Genomic DNA, 16,937 nt, shown 5'->3' on the forward strand with positions numbered 1-16,937 from the left:
TATGTGATAACAGAGAATGTTTCGGGTCATCTACTTGGGTCGTCTTATATAAAATTGGGTTTTTGAATCTTATCTGAGGCCTTTGGGCTCGGCCCAACTTGAGCCCGACCTTCATTTTAGGCCCACTTCAATAGCATCATATGCAGCATCAAACCAAACTAAACTGGAGATTCATGCCTCAACAATTTTAATAGGTGAAGCTACAAACACCAGATTTATGCATTAACTTCGTGCACAAAATGATGTGGCACATTCTACATTATATAAATATATTTTCTCACATCATATGATATCAAAACACAATCTCTCGTCACTTAGTATTACAGTCTAGTGATATTCCTCTTCATTTGTAAGTGAGGGATCTTAGGTTCGATTCTCACCAAAAGCGAAATTGAACCACATTATTACTAGCCCATTATAAGGCTAAACTCACCCATTTCCCCTTAGTATAGAGAATATTGTTTATTAAAAAAGCACACAAAATCGAACAACACATGCAGATTGTCAAGGTATAACTATCAGGAAAAACTTGACGTTTAGAGTCGATAAACTATCAAGATTTTTGAAATGCGTCCGTTATCCTTTTATCCCACAGCAACTTGCCATGTTTTTTCATCCAAGTAGTAGTCGCTCTCCTTGCTAGGTGGATTTTGTTTACAAGTAGGGTACTTTGTGTCCTCGAGTGTTGAGGGTTCAAATCCAACTAGCAAGTACGTGTGCAATGTATGGTGGCCCGTTAGGGTTAGGATTAGGTTTGACGTTAAACTACAGCCAGCAAAGCCAAATGGAATATAAATGGAAGTTAGTAAATCAATAACCCAATCGAATCGTCAGAAACTAGGGAACTAGTACTTTTTTTTGGGGGGGGGGACCAAAAGAGAGCGCAATCGTCTCTTTGAGCAGAAAAGGGTAGTGAGTCCTTTTAACTCCTAACTGAGCAAGAGTTTTTTGGTGCCCAAAACACCAAAATAACTTACATAGTACAAGAATACAGTTATGTAACGTCTTGTGCTGATGAAATAAGGACATTTGAATGAAAATTTGCACAATGTCTTTATTTTATTGATACGGATACTATTAAAGTGGTGCACACATGTCATATAAGTTATTCTTTTATATGACACAGAACGCTATAAAACACGAACATATGATATTACTATTTTACTCAAATCATGGTACATGAATTTGTTGACTTTTGTGTATATTTTGTAATATCGGGATTCTTAATTTAATATGATTTCATGTAAATTAGCTCTTTCCTTGTTGATAGGATTGTAACATCTTATAAATTCCTACTTAAGATATGAATAGAGACATATAATTATTCCAAAAGAGAAGGGACCTGAATTTATCTTAGCAAAACTACAAGAAACGTTCTTTCGACCTTGTCATCTACACTTCTCAATTCTCAATTCATTTGAAATGATACACTTCATGAATTATGTTCCCGTTTCTAGTAAAAACTTTTACTCCTAAGAGCATCTCCAACGCTCTTCTCTATACCTATCCTCACTACCTCATGTGACACACCTCGACCAAAAATCAAGGCGTGATGGCTGTCACGTGAGGGTGACGTAGCCATGTGCATAGTGCAGAAGCGATAAGGATAATAAATATACGAATAAATAAAAACCGAAAGCTACTAATGTACACTTATAAGCAGAAAGTATTAGGAATGAGATACAAGTGTAAATACTCCTAATCAGGGCATAGAAAGTCTAGGTGCAGTCCAGTATGACAAGTACTAGTAATACAGTACCAAAAATGTCCTACTAATAATATATATTGTCAGAACCGCCGAGATCATGAAATGCCACCAACAGCAAGTATACCTAAAACCTGGAGGGGCGCAAAACAGAAAGTGTAAGTAGGCAAAAACAAAGCTTTTTAAAACCATTTCATTTATCAAATGCTCTAACCCATCGCCGTAAAACATGTATAATTTTTCCCATAAATAGAATATAAACATATATATATATATATATATATATATCAATTCAAATCATGCTTCACATATTCATAATCATGAGTATGCCATGCCAAGATATAAACAGAATAAGTAACTCAGGTGAAAATAAATTCATAGAAAATAACACATTAGCCGGAACCCCTGCAGAAGTCTGTACGGCTGAATTCATAGCTCATTAGTCAATCTAGCCGGAGTCACTGCAAATGACCTATACAGCACTACACTGCACACAAGTTGGAACCACTGAAAATGTCTGTACGACAAGACTGGGTGTAATATAATTATGCTCAATGCTACGCACTTATGATAGCTCTGCGATAAATCGCTAGTCACCTACGAGTCGGTACCACCTATGATGGTCTGTACGACAAGACTGTGCACCTAAATTGGATCCAATGTGAGCATAGGGTGTGGGAGGTGACATTATAAACAGGCATGTACCATATTTCTGACTAAATCACAATCACCCGGGGTGCAGGTGTATAAGCTCTATGCTTCTCAAATAATCACAACCGTTATTCACATTCATAATTCATAAACTCACATGGGCTTACCTGAGCGTCCACAACACCACAATTATATATTATACATCATATACTAATTCATATGCTGAATATAAATTATATGCATGGCATTTCAAGGCATACGTTCATTTAAGCACATTTTATGGGAAAATATCAAGTATATAAATATATACTGAAAATCAAAAGCCCATTCACTGGTATGTCGAAGGGTCGTAGCCCCCGAGTCGCCCTTGACTGCGCTCGTCCTCGGGATAAGTCTCTCCTATATACGAAACAACTATAAAAACGTTAATTTAAAGCACATAACCAATACTAGCTAATAACTTCTCATACATTGCTCAAATAGGATGTTTGAATATACCAACGTGATTTACACAACCTCACGAACATCCCCATATTTTTAGAAAAAATTTCCAACGTCCCACGCGCTGGCAGGGGCACGGCAACACCCGCGGCCACGATCAAGGACCATAACGGAATCCCTTAACCCCGTTAGGAATATTCCGTTAAAAAGTAACAGGAACAGTTAATTCTACCTGACGGCGTCAGGATATTCCGTCAACTTTGACGGAACATTCTATCTTCTTCTCCGGTTAGCCTCGCTAGTCGTCGTCGCCGTCACCGTTCGCCGGAAACTGGAAAAACACGAAAATCTTCATATCTCGTCCAATTCTCAACCAAATTCCATGAAACTTGAACCAAATTGAAGCTTAGGACAAGTATAACACAACTATACCTAATATGGGACCTAAAATCTACGAAAATTTGCCGGAGAACCTTCGATAATCCGACCAAACTTCAAATGCTTCGATCTCGACTTCCCAACGTCCAAATCATGCCATTTTTCTTCTCCTAGCTTCGTGAGGATGATTCAAAGCTTCCGATGCCCTTAAAAACTCCTTTAAAACCTCGATTCGTGCCTGAAATGGAAAGCTTGGAGTTCGTTCGTACAAAGTTGACGGAAACAGAAGAAAATCAAGAGGGAGGAGAGAGAGAGTACACGGAAGGAGAGAGAGTGTGTGTGTGGTCCAAAGTTGTCCACTCCAACCAACCAAAACAACAAAACAACTTAATTTCCATTAGTTCCACATACTTAGGAAAATAACTTGGGACCTAAAACTAAGTCATGTATACACACCACTACCCACGTTTAAGGGTAAAACCGTCATTTCACACCATCGCTAAATTATCCCAGGACAGGATGTGACATCATGTCCTTAAATTTAAAGATTTTGTGGCTTCCAATGGCCGGAACTTTAGTCCCTATAGTAGAGGGAGTGGTCGGAGACCTCACGTATTTCCTCACAGTTGAGGAGTACTCATGGACTCTCAAATAGGACGAGCCCATGTCCATTTTGAGTTGAGTGAAGTATCAAGCACATGAATGAAATTCTTAGAATATTGTGCAGCTTTCAATGGGATGGGTCCCACAACCTTTTCTTTTGCTTAGATCAAATCTAACACTGGGCTAAATGCTATTTTTTAGGTTTTATTCATCTCCCAAACCCAACTCAACACTTGCTAAATGTGTGGGCTAAAAGCTAAAAACCAAACAAAAGCCAAATTCCTCCCAGTATTTAGCCTAGAAAATGGTGTGGGCACCATCAACGGGACTTCACCCACATGGGCATGTCTCTCAGGATTTATTGAATCTAATGTCTGAGATCGAATATAATCAAATCTAACGGTAAAAAAAAAATCTAACGGCCCAAATTTAAATCCAACGGCTAAAATAATTAAAAAATTTATTTAACTCAAAATTCACCTAAATTTAGTGATTTTTCAATATTTCTCGGAATTTGAATTTAAATTATGATAGTGAAAAAAATTACTTTAAAAGAAAAAATTAGCCTAAATTTATTCTTTAATAATCTCAGAATAGTTGGAGCAGAAAAACTGTTTCTGGGCTAAAAATTTTAGGTTTTAACCTAAGAGTTGGAGATGGTCTTATTGATTGAGATCGAAGGTTATCGATAGTTTTTTGAAATTTTTTTGTTTTTTAAATCAACGTTTGAAAATTAACAATTATTTTAATTTTTTTAGTCCTTAAAGTTAAAGATTATACTATAAGGCCTCATTTGAAACACCGTATTAGACTCCGGATAGGATTAATAGTGCGGAACAGGTGTTTGGTGCAGTTTTGAATTAATTAACCGGCCGATTATATATCCCGGGCCCACTTTTTAGACCGGCTTGCTAAATAATACACTCCAAAAGCTAAGGATAATTTAGCAGGTTCAAAACTCAAAAGCCCAGGAAAATTTAATCGTGTTGTCTCTTCACTCTCAAATAAATTCTCCGTTCTCTCCTCTATCCGAAATGAACTCCATATGTTGTTCTTGTTCTTCTTCCTCCTCTCGAATTCATCTGTTATCCTTCATTCTTCTTCGTCCTTTTTTCCGCTCCCTTTCTCTGTTTGCTCTCTATTCCCTCTCTTATGAAATTGGTTGATTTGTCTATTTCTTACAAATTGATTTTGGTGCGGAGAATCCATTTGGGTTTTGGGAGATTAAGAAATAAGGAAATGGGTTCGGGAGAGAGAGTGAGATTTGACGCGCGGGGATGATGATGAAGAAAGGATAACACAACTGTGAGAGAAACCTGGGTTTCTTTCCTTCCTTTTTTACGTTTTGTTTTTTAATTTTGTCGGTGCAATGAGGATTAATTCTTTTTTTTTCTTTGGTTTTCTTCCTTTTTTTCATTTTAACATCAGTTATTCGGTGAATTTTTTTTTAGAAATTTATTGTAATCTGATATATTATCCGATATACAAATTTATCCGGAAAAGCACCAAACCCCTGACTAATTAGTCAGTACTATACGATGACTATTTATCCTATCTGACTAAAATAGTCAGTACAGTCCGAGCTGCCAAACGAAATCTAAGAACCCTCACGAAGCTAAAATTCTTAAGGACAGATATATTCCTTTTACAGTTGTAAATGAGTCCTCAAATATAATGAAGGGAACCCCTAAATCGGAACTTTCGTTGGAAATGCTCTAATTAATCTTCTGTTTCACTCACACGGCCCACACTTTGTGTGTCTTCTTTCCGAGTTGTACAGTTTCACTTAACGACGAAGCAAACAAATAAAATAGAGCGGAAGTTGATCCCCCTCCCACTACTCGTTTGTCTTTTTGTATGCTTACAAAAAGGTCACCAGCCCCTTTTGCCATACCATTGCGTATTTGCTTGCGCTTCTACTTTTGCTAATTCCACTTCTCTTCATTTGTTCTCTTTTCCATTACTACCCTACTAGGGTTTGGTTTCATGTCAATTAATATGATTGATTACCTTCTAATTTTTTGTTTTCTTTTCACATTAATAATTTGGCATGCTTGTTAGTTTTTGGAAACTTTAACGAAAAACTCTCAGTACTATTCACTTTACGCAAAAATCATATTTTTACATTAAAAAGTCAATCATGGTATTATTCATTTTACCTTTTATTTTGTCCTTATCGTTAAAACTCAAAGTTTTCAAACCCTTTTCATTAGTTTTTCTTTAATTTTTTTGGTTGAAAGAAAATTTAGGAAAGAATTGGTTACTTTTACCATTAGCATCAGAGTATACTTACAATTTCAAGTCCAAAGAAATAATATATGGCACCTAACTGTCAGCTGCAACTATTATGAATTTATGTAGGAATTTACAAATCGCGCACCAATAAGGAATGTTGACAGCATGACTCAAACTTAATGGGGTGACGACACACAAGGTTGAAAGAACGTTTCTTGTAATTTTAATAACATTTTTGCCTTTTTATAAAGCAAATTTTGGGTGCAACAATAGACAATGAATAATATAATTAGCCTTTTAATCTAGTAAAATATTTTTATATTAAAAAGTCAATCCTAATACTATTCACTTTACCATTTATTTTGTTTTTATCGTTAAAACTAAAAAATTTCAAGTTATTTTCATTAATTTTCCTTAAATTAATTTATAAGACTGAAATAATTAATGCAGGTTAGTAAACAATATGAGGCCATAATGTGCTAGCTAGTATTGTATTATATATATTCGTTACCAAAATTAAAGAACAATAAGTTAGACCTTTTCCGGTCGATACATCAACGTGTGATTAAAAGCTTTTAAATTTAAAAATGGTTTTAAAACTTGTAGTATATTTTTTGGTTACGCTACGTAGGAAGTATGGTAATGTTAGGAAAAATAAAATTTTAAATAAAATTTGTAAATTAAATGATTTGATTGTAGATGATTGAATTATTAATTAAGTGTCGATGAACATGTTTGTTTTCTTATTAGTAACACATTATTTGGTTTGCAATTTGGTTTAAAAAATTTGGTATCCTTAACATTAATCTAATAAATAAGATTGATGACTGTTAAGCATTTCTTAACTTTTATGTGTATTTTTATTTTATATTTTATTTTTAACAAATGATAGCGGATTAAATTATTAATTGTAACGATAATCAGTAAAGATCGAATCTGCACAAAAAACTCACCGAATCGTTTAGCTCGCTTAGGTGGCCACCTCTTAATCCAAACCCCTAGATCGTTGGAGTGCAATGCGAGGTATTGTTTGAGAGGACCTTGGATCTCTTCCCCCCAAAATGATTTGTTTGAGGGATTCTCAATCTCTTCCATCAAAGCTACCTGATCAAATGATATGAATTTTTGAAATTTTATCCAATTGTCCACCCGTTTTTTTTTTTTTGAAGCATCGTCCACCCATTTTAATCCCTTAAAAGCTATAATAATTTTTAATTTTTTGATGAAATTTCAAAAATTCAGATCATTTGATTCGATTAATTTGATAGAAGATATCTGAAGATGAACTCTTTTATGGTTTGAGTGGATATGGAGGAAGACAAAATTAAAAATTAAAACAAAAAAAAAGGGAAAAATGAGAATTATCCGATAGGATGCTCTGCACGCCATTCAACACACGCAACGTCAGGACCCCTTCAACCGCTCGAAAACAACCCACAATATCCTCAACTTGCTCTCGGCCGGATGGGCAGTTATTCCCTGCTTCTCTCCCCACCGTAACTTAAATCACACCAGACCAGTTGCAGCATTAAAGCTTCTTAATCCAGCATATTAGCGTAATGCTCAATTAACAAAGGAATAATCCATACTCGGTTAACAAACAACGGGCTCCACTTGATTCAAATGTGCGGTGGGGACCACACATATGGGAATTTCCCACCTACAGAATGAATGAGCCACCTACTATAAACACATGGTCATCACAGATTTCATAGCATCTAAATAATGGCTTTGCGAACCACCACGGGCTGGCCCATGGTTGGAGAGTAATTTCGTGCACCTATTTTTCACAATGCGTTTTGACTTCGGTTCTTGATACCGATGAATCGTATGATGATGGTAAAAAAAAAGATTGAAATGTTTTTGTGAGTCTCTTTGACTTTCAAAAAGATAAACTACCGTAGCGAATCCACAAATTAACTCATTTTTTAAAGAAAAAATAAAAAAATCATAATGCCTTTGCGAGATCTACTTTTGTATTATTTTGGCATGTTTAGGTGCCCTACTGTGTATATACAAGTAGGAGGTGGATTGTTTGCCCTACAATTTTCATACTCTTCCCATCCATTCCTGTTTGTATGGTCATAGCTAAACTAAGTCAACATTTTATATTGATTGTTTTTATAAAAATAATAAAACAAAAAGTAATAGAAATATAAAATGTTGACGTGACTTAACCGTGATCACACAAAATAGGAGGGGGTGAGAATAGTATGGAATGGGAGGGTTGACAATCCACCTTCATATAAGTAACATGTAAACTGTACCAAAAAAGTATTATATTCCTAGAAAACATTTGTAAGTTAGTTTATTTTATTTTGTTAGGAAGAAGTTATGTGTTCAAATCGTTTTATAATAGTTACTGATAAATCAATTTTAATTTGGAAAATTAGAATATAAATTAGATAAAGAATTAGTTAGTAGATTATTGATCGTTGAATTGAAAGTTTAGCTGCCGAAGTAAGATCAGTAACTATTGGTGTTGATTACAAATTGACGTATACACAAATTCACTTGATTATTAGCTAAATTGACAGTTAGAATTTGATTGCCTAATATGATAGCGCATATCATAAAGTCAATTTGAAATTGGAAAAAAAAAAAGATTTTAACTATACTTGAAGTAGCTCACGTAGGCAATGATGTCTGTCTCCCGATCAACCCTTTTCTTTTTTTTTTTTTTTTTTTTTTACATTCAATATTATGATATAGTAGTATTCATCTTCACTTAAAAGTAAGAGGTCTTAAGTTCGAATTTCGTGAATGATGAATTCAATACCAAATTAGATTGTCTATTATGTGACTTAGCTGAACTCTCTTTCCATTATAATGTAAAAATACATCGATATACTAAAAAAAACTATTTTCTTTTATAGGGGTGAGAGTTGATTTCAAACACTATTTTTAATCTCTCATACACCATTTTTTATTTTTGGAAAATACATTGAATAAATCCAATTAAATCAACAGACAAAATAAAACATAAATGTGTATAAGACGAAAATAGTGTATGTTCATCATTTTCACATAAGAATATGTTGTCATCCCTATCACAATATGTTGTCATCCCTATCCCACTCATCAGTAAAGCAGTGATATACTCCTGGTATAAGCAGGTCATTCTTTTTTCTTCTATATATGTTTTTTTCTGAGTAAAAACCACGAAGTGTCCTCGGACCTGGAGGGGGGACTAATCTCCGCTCGAGGTTCTGCTTGCTTCTAGCCACAAAGTGCTCTTTAGCTGGTTTCGAACCCCTGCCAGAAAGACACTGGAGAATCTGCCAACTGAAGAAGTCCATCTTTTACTTAAAATCATGCCGTTTAAATAATAATAACAACGTGATTAAGAATATTTACTTATAAAAATCATGAGTTCAAATTTTTCGTCTATAGAAGAAGTCATTCTCATGTGTACTAAAAAAGTTCATCTTTTACTCAGCATCATGCCATTTAAATAATAATAACAATGTGATTACAAAAATTTACTTATGAAATCACAAGTTCAATTTTTTTGTTGCTCTTATAAAGATATAAAATATAAAATACAAAAAACGATGAGGAATGTGATATCCATTTCATGAGGAATACGTTGAACCTTTGGATGGGATGTCATCATATCACAAGGTTAAATCTTTATTGGGTGCATCATGAATCCTGTACTTGCAACGCAGCCCTACCTTGTTCAAAAATGTGGCAACAACAACAGCCCACACATCACCGAAACAGAATAGCGTAATAGAAAAGTTATTCCGCGATATGATTTAGTGGTTGTCGATGAATTTTAAATTTATATTTCACACGATATATTTTAAATTCGATTTTTGACGTTGGTAAATTACAAAAGGAAGATTAAAGGGAACTGAAATGCTCATTTGAATCTTTCTGACCCTCAAAAAAGTGAACTAACGTGATAAAGTCACAAGCCGGTCCCATTTTTAAAAGAAAAAAAAAAGTGATTCTGGCATCTATGCGTCAAAAATATGCGATCAACCTTTATTTTTGTCCATTTACCCCTTACTGCTTTATCACCCCTCTCGCCCCCACGCACCTCAATCCCACCGTCCAATCAAACAACAGAGATCCCAAACAACGCTCCAGATTTCCTACACTGCATGGTACCATACAGCCGCAACACACAGTATCACTGCCCTTATGCTCCTCCAATATTTGCTCTCTGCGAATATAAAATCCACCCGAGCCTCACGCAAAAGGCTCTCCATCTTCTTATCTCTTCACACTCCGAAGCTCTCAGCAGCTCGAAGAGGCTTTCTTTTTTGTCTTTTAAGTTCTCCGGCATACGGACACCGGCTAAGCTAGGGTTCCGGCGAGTATGGCAGTTCTGCTCTCAACCCTCGCGACGGAGATTGTGATCCCCGTCGCCGCCGTCGTGGGGATCGTGTTCTCTCTCGTCCAGTGGTTCCTGGTCTCGCTCGTGAAGGTCACGCCCGAGCGCAACGCGCCGCCTTCCGGCCCCAACAGTAACAAGAACGGCTACAATGACTACCTAATTGAGGAGGAGGAAGGCTTGAATGACCAGAACGTCGTCGTTAAGTGCGCTGAGATACAGAACGCTATCTCTGAAGGTAGAGCTTGTTTTAGATCTTTTGAGCTTTTTGCTAGATCTGGTGGTTCTTTTGAATTTTTTACAGTGTTTAGATTTGTTTTTGTTACCTCCAACAGTGTTGGAGCTTTATACTGTGTTTGGTTGCTCAGAAAAGGCAGGAAATGAGAGGAAAGTTCAGAAATTTACCGCTGAGTAAAAGAAGAAATTTGACGGAAAATAATTAGTAGTTCATTCAAATTGTCACTTTAAACTTGGTTTGAGTGTCAAAATCCCCTCTAACTAAACTTGTAATTTCTTGCAATTTCTCGGCGGCCAAACAATGTCTTAGGAATAAGAGAAAGACCCAAAAAACCCAGATTTAGCTTTTCTTTCTGGATAAAGATGAATGGCTTTTCATGGAATTCCAGGGTTTATCTTAGCTCAAGCTTTGAGCTTTGGATTGCATATCCGAGTTGGGTCTTTTTTCAAGATCTACTTTTGCGTTTTGTTAAACTAATTGTTTAATTTATTATCCAGATCTAGTTTAATACTGGGAAGAATATGCTAATACTAATAATGCAGCTTTATCTTCTCGACCTTGTTGTTATTGTGATAAATCGCAGTTAATAATTTTGTCCTGTATCAATATTGTTTCTAGCATGTGGTAGGGCATCTTACAGTATAAAATTAAGGTTATTTTTTATTATCTTGTTTTATGGGTCGTGTTGTTGTTGTTGTCGGGAGCATAATTTATCTTGTTGTCGTATATAAATTAAAGTTTTAATTTTTTTTCCTGATTTGAATTATTGTGCTAGTGCTGTGAAATAATTGCGTCTTATACAAAGATATGTAGTGAGTTTAGTTTCTTTTTCCTGCAATTAGCAATTTAGGAGTGTAGATCTCAAACTATTGGTATTTCACATGTTAATGCAGTTGAACAAACTATGCGGTTTAAGGGCTGTATTCTGACTATTTAAAGTGTAGATCTCAAACCAGAAATGTGTCATGGAAAGGGCTAAGTGGCACATATATGAAATTTAACAGGATATACAATTATGTCTGTTGACATGATAATGTACAAAGATAAATCGGATTTGTGCATCGTTTTGATTAGTACCTTGAGAATAACATTGAACATGGAGCGATGAACTACTAGCTTTACTTCTCTAGCACTGATAGAGTGAGACACTGCTGGTCTTTTTGGCCCTTTAATTTATTTTATTTTGGGGGTTTTGAGTTTGGATTTATTTAGATGTTTATAATCAAAGTGTATGCTCAGACAGTGTTATGCTCATAGAAAATAAGCTATTTCTATGTATGTCTAGACCGCAAGCAGATTTTCTTAGCTTTTTATATGTATCTCCATGTTATTAATAAGCTCCATATGCATGGCTGTACAGGTTCAACATCCTTTCTTTTCACTATGTACCAGTATGTTGGGGTCTTCATGGTTGTATTTGCAATCCTGATCTTCCTCTTCCTCGGGTCTGTGGAGGGCTTCAGCACAAAGAGCCAGCCCTGCACCTATGATGCCGCAAAGACCTGCAAGCCAGCACTTGCAACTGCAATTTTCAGCACTGTAGCTTTTGTACTTGGTGGTATAACCTCTGTCCTGTCTGGTTTTCTTGGCATGAAAATTGCCACTTATGCCAATGCTAGGACAACATTGGAGGCCAGAAAAGGTGTTGGGAAGGCCTTTATTACTGCATTTAGGTCTGGTGCAGTTATGGGTTTCCTCCTTGCAGCAAATGGTCTTTTAGTACTTTTCATTACTATCAATCTCTTTAAGCTGTACTATGGTGATGACTGGGAAGGACTTTTTGAGTCCATTACTGGCTATGGTCTTGGTGGATCATCTATGGCTCTCTTCGGGAGAGTCGGTGGTGGTATCTATACCAAGGCTGCTGATGTTGGGGCTGACCTGGTAGGAAAGGTTGAAAGAAACATTCCTGAAGATGACCCAAGAAACCCAGCTGTAAGTAGTATCAATTTTTCTCATTAAGTTTTGTTATTGGGAGATTATAATGGGGTTTGGACATTCAATTTTTTTGGTTTAACTTTCAGGTGATTGCTGACAACGTTGGTGACAATGTTGGGGATATTGCTGGTATGGGATCTGATCTCTTTGGCTCATATGCCGAATCATCTTGTGCTGCTTTGGTTGTTGCTTCCATTTCCTCATTTGGAATCAACCATGAGTTCACCCCTATGTTGTATCCTCTCCTCATCAGTTCTGTGGGCATCATTGTTTGTTTAATCACAACCCTATTTGCCACTGATTTCTTTGAGATCAAGGCTGTCAAGGAAATTGAACCAGCTTTGAAAAAGCAGCTTATCATCTCCACTGGTCTCATGACTATTGGAATTGCAATTGTTAGCTGGATTGCTCTGCCATCATCCTTCACAATTTTCAATTTTGGAGTTCAGAAAGTTGTTAAAAACTGGTAAATTCTGCATGAATTCAGACATGTGTTTCCTTTATTTGCGAAACGAAAAAATTAAGGTTTATTTTATTATCAGCACTTAGTCTATCAAGTTGTAATTGATTATGTTGAGTACCATGGATTAGCTGTGAATTGAGTTGGCATGTTGTTTAAGTATGTCATTGATGTAATTTGGCTTTGCAGGCAATTGTTCTTGTGTGTGGCTGTTGGTCTTTGGGCTGGACTCATTATTGGGTTTGTCACCGAGTATTATACTAGCAACGCATACAGGTACTAAATATACTTGACAATACTGCTCCTCTTTTACTGCCTTCACTTCCTGTCTTGACCCATCCTTTTCTGTTGTCCACAGCCCTGTGCAAGATGTTGCTGACTCCTGCAGAACTGGTGCTGCCACCAATGTTATCTTTGGGCTTGCTCTGGGATACAAATCAGTCATCATTCCAATTTTTGCCATTGCAGTCAGCATTTATGTTAGTTTTAGCTTTGCTGCTATGTATGGCATTGCAGTGGCTGCACTTGGGATGCTGAGCACCATTGCTACAGGATTGGCCATTGATGCTTACGGTCCCATCAGTGACAATGCTGGAGGCATTGCTGAAATGGCTGGCATGAGCCATAGAATCCGTGAGAGAACTGATGCTCTTGATGCTGCTGGGAATACCACTGCTGCTATTGGAAAGGTATAATTGACATACTTTCAGAATGTGCCATATCTACCTGTAGCTTGTTGTCTTATTCGCTTGTGCAAGCCATCCTTCTGTGTGAATTAGACGTCTGTTTTCTTCTGTTTGGCCTGTTTCTGAAGTTGAAAAATACACCAATAAACATAGTATAATTTTGTTGTTTTCTTATAAAAAAAGTATGCCCGTGTGTTCTAAAAGTAGACTGCGGAGTCCTACAGTTAGATTTAATACTATTTATTGCTGCTGTTATTGGAAATGCTAGGAATTCGGCAACTTGATCTACTAAGACTGCCATATTTAGTATAATGTTCTTCGCTAACTACTGCTTTGTGTCTGTTTTCCTTTGCTTGTCTTTATGAAACCTACTTTTACAGTGCTGAGCTAACTCAAAATGTCCTCCTACGAGAGTTATATTGTGCTTGGATGTTTCTATTTTTTTCCTGACTTTGCATGTGAAGAGGTCTTTCTGATTGATCAATGAATTATTTTATTGTAGGGATTTGCCATTGGATCTGCTGCTCTGGTGTCATTGGCTCTATTTGGCGCCTTTGTCAGTCGTGCAGCAATCTCAACTGTTGATGTCTTAACCCCAAAGGTCTTTATTGGACTTATTGTGGGTGCAATGCTTCCTTACTGGTTCTCTGCCATGACAATGAAGAGTGTGGGAAGTGCTGCACTAAAAATGGTTGAGGAAGTCCGTAGGCAGTTCAATACCATTCCAGGTCTCATGGAGGGCACTGCTAAGCCTGACTATGCTACCTGCGTCAAGATCTCCACTGATGCATCCATCAAGGAGATGATTCCACCTGGTGCCCTTGTCATTCTTACACCTCTTATTGTTGGAACATTCTTTGGCGTGGAGACCCTATCCGGTGTTCTGGCTGGTTCCCTTGTTTCTGGTGTGCAGGTAATGTTGTGACCATAGGCAACTACACATATCTGTGACTGCTGGTTTATTTATATGCAATAATCAATTTGAAATTTGGGAATGAAGTATATACTTGTGGATATTCGATATTGATCGCCAATTATTGATTTGAATATATCAGATAGCGATATCTGCTTCTAACACTGGTGGTGCATGGGACAATGCTAAGAAGTACATTGAGGTAAACATTTTGACTCTATTGTTAGGTCAGATTCTTTAATCAACTAGCTCTTAGTTGTATTTCTCCTACGAATGTTGGAAGATGTCCCGAGTTTGAATTCTCCTCCCTGTTGATCCATCGGGTTAAGTTATCTGTTTACTAAAATTTGAAACGAATCATGGATTAATATGGGGGTTTTGGTTTTCAGGCCGGTGCTTCAGAGCATGCAAGGACCCTTGGCCCGAAGGGTTCAGACCCACACAAGGCAGCAGTGATTGGTGACACCATTGGAGACCCGCTCAAGGACACCTCAGGGCCATCACTCAACATCCTTATTAAGCTCATGGCAGTGGAGTCCCTCGTGTTTGCTCCCTTCTTCGCCACTCATGGCGGCCTACTTTTCAAGATCTTTTGAGGGAAGGAGTGTATGATGGCCATTGTATCAGGGGGAAATGGCCTTGTAATATCATTTTGTTCTATTTTTGGTCCAGAGAGCGGAGGTTTTATTAACTTTTCTTTTTCTTGTACCAGTATTCCTCTTCCCTCCTTGCTTCTTAGGCAGTGTTGCAGTTAAATTGCAAACTCTGAGAATTAATGACGAAGATTTGATGTACCGAAATGAAATGTTCAACGAAAATTGGGTTCTATCTTGAACTCGAGATTTCGTTTTCCCCCGAATTTTGGTAGCACTGCCGACTTTTGGGATCATCAATTTGATTTTCTGTCATTAACACAATTTGTTGATGGTAACTGAATGTATTGTTTGGCATTGTGTTGGACATGGATAGGTACGACTCTGACATGGATGATACTCAATATGCCCAGTGATTGATTACAAAATTTGCATGGAAGTTTTCTAGCTCTCGATTTGATTTGAATGAGGCGTTCACTCTATGGATTGAAACAATCGGAGCAGATGTGGTATTCCCTCTCTTAAGTGAGTATTTGATTAGTTATATATATATGAATAAGAGTAATGCTAGGTTAATCAATTGTTTAGACCAAATTTACAAATCATGTGATGCGTCACCAATAGAAAATAAACACACTAATAAATACTTAAGTAATAATTCAATCATTAACAATCATGTCATATTTTTACAAAATATAGTTTAAATATATGGTCTCCCTAGCATTATCATATGAATAAACTATGCCTTGTGTATTCAAGTTACATTCTGAATGTGCCAGAGTTTCAATCAATGACATGAATCTCAATTGAACTCAGCTTTGAGAAAATTGCCTCGCACCTGATATCGGAATTTGAGATGAAAGATCTTGGAAAACTCAACGCTATCTCGGCCTGAAGTTCAAAATTAGTAATATTATATGTACTTGCATTGTTTAGACGATATTCTAGTTCACCAGTCGAACTACACCAGAAGGTGTTGCCTACCCATTATCATCTATGCATTAGATGCAAAGGAGACCTCTAAAGAGGAAATGGAGCCTAAAGATGCAGCACTACGCTACATGCCACCATTGAATTACTGATAAAGACATCGTAAGTTACCTTAAAGGTATTTCATATTTGGGCTTATTCTATCCTGATGGATCTCAAAATAGATTACTCTCTGGTATTTGGAATGATGATTGTCTTGTTAGGTTGCTAACACGGGTTACTTGTCTGAAACTGTGCAGGGCATCTACTTGAGTATTTACACACTCAATGGAAGTAGTGTTGTTAAAATTATGACACGTGTGATTGTATAAATTCTAATAAATTATATATAGAAATCCTATGAGATCTAAAAGATCTTTTCTATTAGCGCAGACCCGACCCTAAGAGTAGCCGAAGTAGGTGCCCGTTTATGGCCTCCACTTTAAAGGGGCCCCCAATTTAAAAAATAAATATTTATATAAATATTACAATTATATTCAATGAAAAAATATATAAAAAAAAATCATGGGCAATAATATAATTTTCCACAATTTTTTTTCTTTTTTTTTCTTTTCTCTCACCTACATGTAACTATAGTTTCGCGTTTATAAAAATTACTATTCTCTTCACTCTAGTATGTTGTAATTCATTCTTTTACTGAACGTAAAGTAACATTGTAACAATAGAAAAATGAATGGAATTTGGCGTATTGGGTAGAGACTCTTATTTCAATTCGAATTGATTGAAAAATTAGATTATATAAACTTAATTAGTACATTTGT

The 16,937-nt window shown here is 36.4% G+C and overlaps 1 protein-coding gene across 1 annotated transcript; it reads left to right on the forward strand.

Moving 5' to 3' along the window:
* The first annotated feature begins 10,209 nt into the window (after positions 1–10,209).
* Positions 10,210–15,452, forward strand: LOC126611606 (pyrophosphate-energized vacuolar membrane proton pump-like). The gene is made up of 8 exons (XM_050279916.1): positions 10,210–10,596; positions 11,957–12,531; positions 12,621–13,000; positions 13,184–13,270; positions 13,353–13,683; positions 14,183–14,593; positions 14,736–14,795; positions 14,983–15,452. The coding sequence occupies exons 1-8, from the start codon at positions 10,344–10,346 to the stop codon at positions 15,187–15,189; spliced, it is 2,304 nt and encodes a 767-aa protein (XP_050135873.1). The 5' UTR covers positions 10,210–10,343; the 3' UTR covers positions 15,190–15,452.
* The last annotated feature ends 1,485 nt before the right edge of the window (positions 15,453–16,937 follow it).

This window comes from Malus sylvestris, chromosome 17 (genome assembly GCF_916048215.2).
Source record: "Malus sylvestris chromosome 17, drMalSylv7.2, whole genome shotgun sequence".
Classification (NCBI taxonomy): domain Eukaryota; kingdom Viridiplantae; phylum Streptophyta; class Magnoliopsida; order Rosales; family Rosaceae; genus Malus; species Malus sylvestris.